We start from the raw sequence: 9798 nt of genomic DNA on the forward strand, positions 1-9798 counted from the left end.
CCAAAAGTGTTGTTTCCCTATATAAACTATAGTAAACTTTACCCCCTCCCCAAGGGAGAACGGATAGCTCGGGGGTCCTGAAATTTACAATTTAAATAAAGCCCCTGATGATCTTTCCATCCATGCAGAGAAAATGACTGTAATACCTCTGAGTCTGGAGAAGAAGATTTTTGAAATATTGGTTAATTTTCCCTTTTGAGCCCCGCCCTGGCCCCTAGGGTTGGGGTAGGAATCCCAATTTTACAATTTGATAGCCTCATCTACCAAGGATGATTCTGACCAAGTTTGAAAAAATTCCATCCACTGGTTCTGGAGAAAAAGTTGATAATGTAAAAAGTTTAGGCACGACGCACGGAAAGTGATTGGAATAGGTCACTTGAGCAAATCCTGAAAACATCTATAGCTATGTTATTTGCGCACCCCCAACTTCAAACTTAATTTTAACACAAACAAGAGGCCCAGATGGCCTGTATCGCTCACCTGAATATGTTTAAAATAATTGGTATGAAGTAAAGATATAGCACTCCATGGTAGGGGCTGTAAGTACATATGAAATTTCAGAAAGATCCATCCAGTACTTGAGATATAGCGAGTACAAACTCCAAACAGAGCCCCACCCCTATGCCCCTAGGGGGTCATACCCACCGTTTATACAAAATTGAGTCCCATAATGGCCCAAGGATGCTTCAGACTAAATTAGGACAAAATCCTTTAACCCCTATGGTAGAAGAAGGATTTTAAAGGTTTTACCTCTATTTTCCCTATTGGGCCCCGCCTCTCTGCCTCCAGGGGTGTCAGACACACCGTTATACAAAATTGGTTCCCTTTTACCCAAGGATACTCCATACCAAATTTGGACAAAATCCTGTCATTACTACAGAAGAAGGATTTTGAAGAATTTGCTATGTTTCCCCTATTGGGCCACTCCCTTCTGCCCCCAGGGGGGGGGGGAGGGGCACACTCGCTGTTTATACGAAATTGAGTCCCTTTTGCACAAGGGTGCTCCAGACCCTTAAAATCCTTTAAACCCCTATGGTAGAAGAAGGATTATAAAGGTTTTACCTCTATTTCCCCTATTGGGGCCCCACCCCTCAGGTCCCAGGGGGGGCCACACCCAGCTTTTTTATACAAAATTGGTTCCCCTTTCCCTAAGGATGCTTCACACCAAATATGGACCAAATCCTTTCATTCCTACAGAAGCAGAAGGATTTTAAAGAATAATTTGCTATGTTTCCCTTATGGGGCCCCGCCCTCAGGCCCCTGTCGGGCCAGACCCACGGTTTATACAAAATTGGTTCCCCTTCACCCAAGGATGCTTCAGACCAAATATGGAACAAATCCTTTCATTCCTACAGAAGAAAGATTTTAAAGAATATGCTATATTTCCCCTTTTGGGTCCCGCCCCTCAGCCCCCAGGGGGGGCCACACCAACCGACTAGTACAGCGTACGCGTTTTAAAGGAAAAGTTGACGGACGTCGGACGCTGCGGTATGGCATAAGCGCACCATGGTCCTTCGAATTTGGACCAGGTGAGCTAAAACAAGAGGCCCAGAGGGCCTGTATATTGCTCACCTGAATATGTTTAAAATAATTAGTATGAAGTAAAGATATAGCACTCCATGGTAGGTGCTGTAAGTACATAATAAAATTTCAGAAAGATCCATCCAGTACTATAGCGAGAACAAACTTCAAACAGAGCTCCACCAGGTGAGCAAAAAACTGTGTATTACACGTGCACGGTATCCATTTACTACTTTTAAATTTGAAAAGTAATAATTAATGCTATCCGAAAAGTATAAATTACAGACAGATCAGTATCATTTTATTCATAACTAATTTTAAACACAAATCTCATAATTATTTTACATTATATTGTTTTGCATCACGCCATTGACCTCCCAGTAGTTAAAAAGAAATTGTTTTGAATGTAAAACTGGAGCCAGCTGATTATCTATAATTACCCAGTTCTTTCCTTGCTTATCATCAGCATCAGGTACACATACAGATAAACACAGGTACAAAGAAGGACCTCCATCCTCGTCAGAACACCCCATACACTACCAAATGTACAGCACACATACACGCTACCCATACAGGGTGTAACATAGCTGGGATTTGTAAGGAAAGGTCATTGACAGCCTCTTGATAATCCAACAATACTACAGAATATCACACAACGACTAACTCTAGGGTTACAGTTTCAATAAGATGACCAGTGGTCAAGAGGGAAGTTACCGGTATATACACATGGCCATATCCTTAACACACATTGTAAACAAAGTATAGGAAGTAATATAATTATCCTATCTGTTGGCCATTGACACCATGTCCAGTACGTACCTGTATACCGGTATATTACCCGATTCTGATGGCAAGACACACTGTCCAATATACCTGTATATATTACCTGGTGGCTGGCCATGGACACACTGTCCAATACCTGTATATTTGTTTATTACCTAACTTAACTGCATGTCAACATTACATGTAATACAAACGCTAATGTGACACTGTCTGAAATATTGTCTAAATAGGCACTTATATATATATAATTACTTAATCACAGGTTTGCCAATATCTTTACACTAGCTTTAGTGAAGTGATTTGATACATTTAGTAGAGTCAACCAGTAAGTATGAGGTATAGTGAAATTTTACGCTCAAGTGTAGTATTGGGGCTCAGAACCTTGCGACGAAGCTCAGTTTTGACCCAAATTCTAAACCCTTATGTTCAATTTTCCTTACCCACATGCCGTAGTATTGGAGCTCAGAACCTTGCGGCAAAGAACAGTTTTGACCCTAATTCTAAACCCTCATGTACAATTTTCCTTACCCACATGCCTACATACTGACTGACTCATTTTGTCTCACCTCTTACCTGGGAATTTAGTAACAAGAGATCACAGAGGGACTTGTGTTTTGTGCTGTTTGACTTTCATGCCTACGCACCAGGAAAGACGAGATAGAAACATTCCAGCCTGAAGTTGTCATTGCCTTACCTTGCTGTGACAGCCGACAGATCTGCTTTTGGCTTGGTTACGCCAGGAGCAGCAGCTTTGAGATGGACAGGTAGGGCTGCCTGATCATTAAGTTTGGGGACAGCAGTAGGGATTCTGTTTGACAATGCTGTCTGTGAAGCACTAACAGCCTTTGAGTCTTGTGCCTTGCCCAAAGATGCAGCAGGAAGTATTGTATTAGAATTGGTTATTCGTGACTGATCAGTTAGGACCTGTATTCCATCTTTTGACATAGAAGATGGTGGCTTTATGTTTGGTGTAGCCCTCCAGTCTCCAGATGCTGAGGCCACAATGTTATCATTAGAACTACCAGGTAATGTATTTGATGATGTGTTTCCTGTTGACGGTATCTTTGCTGCTGATGGTATTTTTGCTGTTGATGGTATATTTGATGTTAATGGTATATTTGCTGTCACAGACAACTTGGCTGTTGTTGGTACTTCTGCCTTTGAAGTAGAATAAGCAGACTGCTGTCTTCTCAACATGGATGGTGGCCTACTCAAGGATGAATCATGTGGTCCCTCTGACACCCTCTGAACACTAGAACTGTTGTGTTGTGTCACTGTTGGTGTTGGTACCAACGACTTGTTGATGGTTGGATTCTGTGGTGTTTTTGATGTGACAAGTAGTCTATTACAATTTGTAAATTGCGCCACAGTTGATTTTGATGCCAGTGGTCTGCTAACCAATAAATGATTTGGTGCATTTGATGTGACATGTGTTTTTTTACAATCTGTAGATTGTATTAAAGAGGTTATTGATTCCAGTGACTTACTGATGGTAGAACTCTGTGGTACTTGAGACACAGCCTGATATTTGCTATTGATGGTTGAAGTCTGTGGTACTTGAGACACAGCCTGATATTTGCTATTGATGGTTGAACTCTGTGGTACTTGAGACACAGTCTGATATTTGCTATTGATGGTTGAATTCTGTGGTACTTGAGACACAGTCTGATGCTTGCTACTGATGGTTGAAGTCTGTGGTACTTGAGACACAGTCTGATGCTTGCTATTGATGGTTGAAGTCTTTGGTACTTGAGATACAGTCTGATACTTGCTACTGATGGTTGAATTATGTGGTACTTGAGACACAGTCTGATGCTTGCTATTGATGGTTGAAGTCTTTGGTAATTGAGACACAGTCTGATACTTGCTATTGATGGTTGAATTATGTGGTACTTGAGACACAGTCTGATGCTTGCTATTGATGGTTGAAGTCTTTGGTACTTGAGACACAGTCTGATACTTGCTATTGATGGTTGAATTCTGTGATACTTGAGACACAGTCTGATGCTTGCTTGAATTTGAAGATTGTGTTGAGTTTGTACTTGATGTTGTCTGTAGCCATGGCCATTTGTTTGAAATTTCACTCTGTGGTCCACTGGAACCCTGTAATTTATTTGAAGTAAGAGGATGAGGTGAATTTGAGGTTGCCACAGGTTCTGGAATCCATGGACATTTGCTTGAAGTTTTCTGAGGTGATTTTGAAGGGATAAGTACCTGGTTTGCATTTGAAGATCTCTGCGACTGATCATGAAGCCATGGCCTGTTACTGTAATCAGCTTTCTGTGATCCGTTTGTTGTGGAATGTAAAACTTCCTTTCCATTTAGAGATTTTAGCACATTTAAATTTGAAGTTTCAGCTGACAACCCATTGTTCTGTGATGCTCTTGTCAGTGTGTCGAGTGCCGGAAGTCTATTTGAAACACTGCTCTGTTGTTTGTCTGATGTTGAAGTAAGAGGGGTCTTTGAAGTTGCTGTGGTGGCTGGTAACCGGTCCCCTGGTAGGATGAGGGATTTTTTAAACTTTATCTGTTTTGGTGTTGTGTCTTGCGATGTGCCTGAGGTCAGTGGTACAACACTGTTAGTTGTTAATGTGTCATGTGGCACGTTTGATGTACCTGCAGTTAGTGGTTCTGTAGCATTTTTACCTGGGTTGAAAACAGAAGGACGAATAACTTGGGCAGGACTGGAGTGAAACGAGTCTGGATTGAATCTGTACTTGTGTGAGTTGGAAATAGGCAATTTCTCTTTCAGTGGAGATCCAGGCAGCTTTAGCTTGGCAGGAGAAAGTATCCCAGAGACAGCTGATTTAGGCTTCTGGTCAATTTTAGCCACACAAACATCAGCACTTTTGCTTTTAGTCTGGAAAACAGTTTGAGAGTCACATGTTATATCGCTTATTTGTGATTTAGGTCCTGCTTCATTTGTCCTTGCTTTCGTTGGTGAAGTGAAGAGGGACTGAATTTGGTTTTGTCGCCATTGCTGCACCACAGCTGTGTGACCTGCGTCCAGTATAGAGGTACTGGTATTTGCCCTGGAGGACGGTGTGGCATTGTTGGCAGATACTTTGTGGTCAGCTGGAGAATTTGTTTTTGTTTTACTTGGGGTAGACAATCGTGGAAGATCATTGTCAAACTCTACCTCATCCAACAGACTGACACTAGTGTCTACATTATTACCAGGACTGGGACAGATAAATGTTGCCTCACGAATTTTCATTGAAGAACCCCTTTTTTTCTTTGATGAATCAACATCTGTCAGAAGACAATCAGTGTCTAGCCTGCGAGTGGGGGGAAATTGCTGGGTGATCTGCACCTCCTGACTTTCTGCACTTAGAAGAGCACTGACAAGGTCACCATCATCTACAACAGAAAATAGATGTTAAAACTGCTGAAAGTGATTACTTCCCTTTATTTTCAAATTTTGAAGATATCCCTAATAATCGCCCATCCTCCTTGTAGCATATAATGTAGGTCTCTCTTACCTTTAATCAATGTATCCCTGAAATGGTTCTTCTCTCTTTATTCCTTTGTAAAGCTAGGGATGCTTGGAAGCTAAGATGACCCTTCCTAGTCTAGATATTAGAATAGTGTCAGTGGTACTGAGGAAATTTATCAGATGGTTATGGGGTTTGCACGTAGATTTGCATTTGTACTTGCATAAGAAAAGTGCAATGTATTTGAAACAAGAGGCCCATGGGCCTTAACGGTCACCCGATACATTTATACAGAGAGTTGATTTTTGTTTTTAACATGAACAGAAATATTATTCAAAGTGACAAAAAACAATAAAACCACCTTATTCAATATCTAGCATGCAGATTTAAGACTGAAAAGTATTTGAAACTAGCACCTCTGATTCTAAACAAGGAAAATGAAGAAATTTTATTTTAGCACACAGACTCCATTGGGCCCCACCCTACAGCCCTTGGGGGTAGGGCTGGCTCAAAATTTACAAAGTATCAAACTGTCAACTTAGGGTTATAATTCCAATCAAGTTATCAACATGTAATATTCAAAGTATCATTTGCCATTATAAACCATAACAAATTTTGCCCCCCCCCCTCCTTCCCCAGGGGTTAACGCCAGACCCCAGGGTCATGAAATTCACAATTTTGGTAAAGCACCTTAAGACCCTTCCATCTATGAAGAGTATTTGATTCTACCATATCTGGGTCTTGAGAAGAAGATTTTTGAAATTTCAGTCAATTCAACCCTTTTTGGCCCCACCCATCAGCCCCTGGGGGTCAGTCAGGGCTGACATGTGCATACCATCAAACTGCTATCCAATACTGATAATGCTAACCCAAATTGAATTACTTCCAATGGCAATTAAACAAATGTTGGTCCAAAATGTGATTTCCCTATATAAACTATAATAAAGTTTACCCCCTCCCCAGGGGGTAACGTGAGACCCCAGGGTCAAGAAATTTATGATTATATCCATGCAAGTCTAACCTTATATTTGGTTGAATTCAAAGGACTTTATCGGTACTCAAATGAAGCCGAGCATACAGTGTACCAGCTTCCTTGTGGAACCATTTCAAAGTGTAGCCACTGATTCTCACATACATGTACAGTGTAAGTCCAAAATAAATAATGAAAAGCATCCAATAGAACTTACTGCAGTTTATCTGGATAGTGTGTCAACCCATAAAATGTCATAACTAGTTCTGTCTGACAGTTTTAAAATGGCACCACTATATTGTTAGTTAAGAATAAAGGTGCTATGAAATAGACCATACATAAATATTTATTTATAAGGTTATAATTAGACAGCCATAGATATGCTAACAATACGTTTTTCTTGAGATACCATGTGTTTTTAGTGTGCAAGCATGGTTAAAATTCTGTGTACAAGGCCACCAACACGATTACTTTGCTGAGCAACACCAGTGGAGATATAGGAAATTCTAAAACTGTACACACTTTATAACTAGCTTTCATTTGGCCAAAATTTGACATAGTTTTGACTATCAGATAGACTTACCATCAGAGTCAACGACCACTGGATCTCGTCTCCAGCTATCCGAGGAGTCTGCAGTAGATACAGCCAGATGTCGTGTATAGGTACGCAATTCCAGCAAATCGTCAATACACAACTGAAGGTTGGAGAGGTTACTTGGGTCACGGACACAAATGTCTAGTATATCCTCACTCAGATTGGCAAAGATGGGCATCAGTTGCTGCTTTAAGGAGTTTTCCAACAGAGAGAGTTGAGGACTCGCCATGTCTCATCTAAAAACTATTCAAACAAAAACTGCAGTAAAATTCTATAATTCTAAATGCATTTCCATTATAAATTTCAAGCAGTTACTTCCATTTGCCTTTTGGGCTGAACAATCCAGATGTATGAGACTTGATTTTCCAACACAAACCTCAACCTTGCCTTTTGTTTTATTCAAAATGAGAATCCCTCACTTTCACAAATCACTACCACTTTTAAATGTCCCAAACTAGACCATCTATGTATACGCGTACGTAGCTCAGTTGGTTAGAGCGCAATAGCGTAAGCCATCTGTCTCCAGTTTGGAGATCTTGGTTCTAATCCCAGTCTGAATGTGCACTTTCTCCTGTCCCGATAACATACAGTGGTGCCTGCAACCAACCATACAGCTAGCTTGTTACAGATATAGGTTACAATAATAAAGTACACCTAACAAGGGGATACCTGCATGAACCTGTGTTGTAAATATTATTGACTTTGGGGGTGAAAACTTACAAAAAGGAGGGGGATGCAGCTGAACTAGACTGGGTTGATGATCACTGCGCAGGGATAACAACTAACCCTATCAGATATCTCTCTTTTTTATCCGCCGCCGCTGGGGATCGAACTGAAATTCTTGGCAGAGTGAGTGTTCTGAAGCTCCACTTGATTTCAAACAGTAGTATGACTGTGCGCGTTAGTGATCACGGCTAACGAGTCACCCAAACAACATTTCTGCTTGCAACTTGGTAGTTATAAAGTACCCATCTCATTTTACCCATTTTGGTGAATGTTTCTCTACATATTTTTTTTATGAAGCAATTCCCAAAACTAGGCCTAGTAGTGTAAACAGTAATTTATATAACTGTTATATATAACAGTTTAACTGTTATATAACTGTTATATAACTGTTACGTTCAGGATTATCACCAATATATATTGAAGCCTACATGTATTTCATTTCATATGAAATTTTTGTATATAATTTGGTCGAAGAGAAATGCTTTACTTTCCGATGAATATGATATAAACTTACCTCCGACCTGTTTATAGCATCGCAAATAATGAAATAGGGCTGTAAATTATAGCAACGAACCTTGCTTTCGAAGTTTTCTCTCAAAAAAATAGCAATTCGTCGATACGACGAATTATTGATTAAGAAGTAAGATTTTAAAACGGAAGCCGAAATTCGAAAGTCTACTTTCAGTTCCCGACACTTGATTGACATTTAAGTAGCACACAGTGTTTATCTAGTTACTAATGATGACTGACAGATTTACTGGGACATATAGGAATAAGCAGCATATTGCCATAGCGAAAATGTGAATTCGATCAATTTTGATCACATATTTACCTTGAATAGAGTACTCATGAGCTATGTATCCGAATTCATCATCCAACTAAATCAAACTGGTTCTGGCGCGATGCCTCGTTTTCAAACATAAGAAAACGAGAGTTGTCTCCCATTGAAGAGCGTAGATACTGATGCTGTTAAGGCGGGAAATCTACAATGTTTTTAGGTGTAAAACATATCTATTTTCAAACACAAGTACAAGTGGTATAAAACATATTTTAAGGATTTGTGTGCCCCTTCCAAAAACGGTTTGATTAGACAGGGACGCCGTATAAAGCGTGTGTTCTGTCAGAGACCTTTAATAGGATAGGAAAGGTTATGGACACTGGGTGCCTCTATATCCATATCTTATAACAATGGACGTATAATATTATTTAGACCTAGATGTATATAAATATAATTATAATTACTTTATGTATGTTTTCAGTACCGCTATGTACATTGTACAATTATATGTTATACCACGGACTTAGATAACTAATCTAATTCCGTGGTTATACCAATATTAGGCCTACATTTTCATTTACAGCAATATTGCGAAGGGTTGTCTAACTGTCTAACAGCATCTACTTGCAAGGTGAACTAATCTGGCGTGGCTTCCAGATCGTTCGTCGGGGGGGNGCCCCATACATGTCGGTTCTTCATGTATACTACTTTCTGCCACCAAATATATATAGAACTTCTTTTTTGCTGAGATTGGGAGGATTATACTTTCACCGCCGAACGGAGTGAGGCTAATTTTTTTCTTTTCTGAAGATGTAATACTAAACTATTTCAAGCACTGTCGAGCGTATAAGCAAGAATGTATTGGACATTATTTCTATTGACAAACGGATCGAGTGAGGCGTAAAATAGTTTTCTGAGTTTGTAAGAAAAGTGGTAAAAATGTAGATTTTCAGTTAAAATATTGATGTTTTTGTCAGGCCCTTAAAATGGCC

General features: G+C 39.9%; 1 protein-coding gene across 1 annotated transcript in view; it reads right to left on the reverse strand.

Annotated features, from left to right (window-relative positions):
- Positions 1–8944, reverse strand: part of LOC110459623 (mucin-5AC-like) — a 46252-nt gene extending 37308 nt beyond the window's left edge. Inside the window, exons 1-3 of the mRNA XM_021511969.1 lie at positions 8861–8944; positions 7291–7545; positions 2999–5663 (exon numbers count right to left, since the gene is read on the reverse strand). Of these exons, the coding sequence (XP_021367644.1) occupies positions 2999–5663; positions 7291–7531 (2906 nt within the window). The 5' untranslated portion in view covers positions 7532–7545; positions 8861–8944. The remainder of the gene's footprint in view (positions 1–2998; positions 5664–7290; positions 7546–8860) is intronic.
- Between the last annotated feature and the right edge of the window lie 854 nt (positions 8945–9798).

This window comes from Mizuhopecten yessoensis, unplaced genomic scaffold (genome assembly GCF_002113885.1).
Source record: "Mizuhopecten yessoensis strain PY_sf001 unplaced genomic scaffold, ASM211388v2 scaffold10143, whole genome shotgun sequence".
Classification (NCBI taxonomy): domain Eukaryota; kingdom Metazoa; phylum Mollusca; class Bivalvia; order Pectinida; family Pectinidae; genus Mizuhopecten; species Mizuhopecten yessoensis.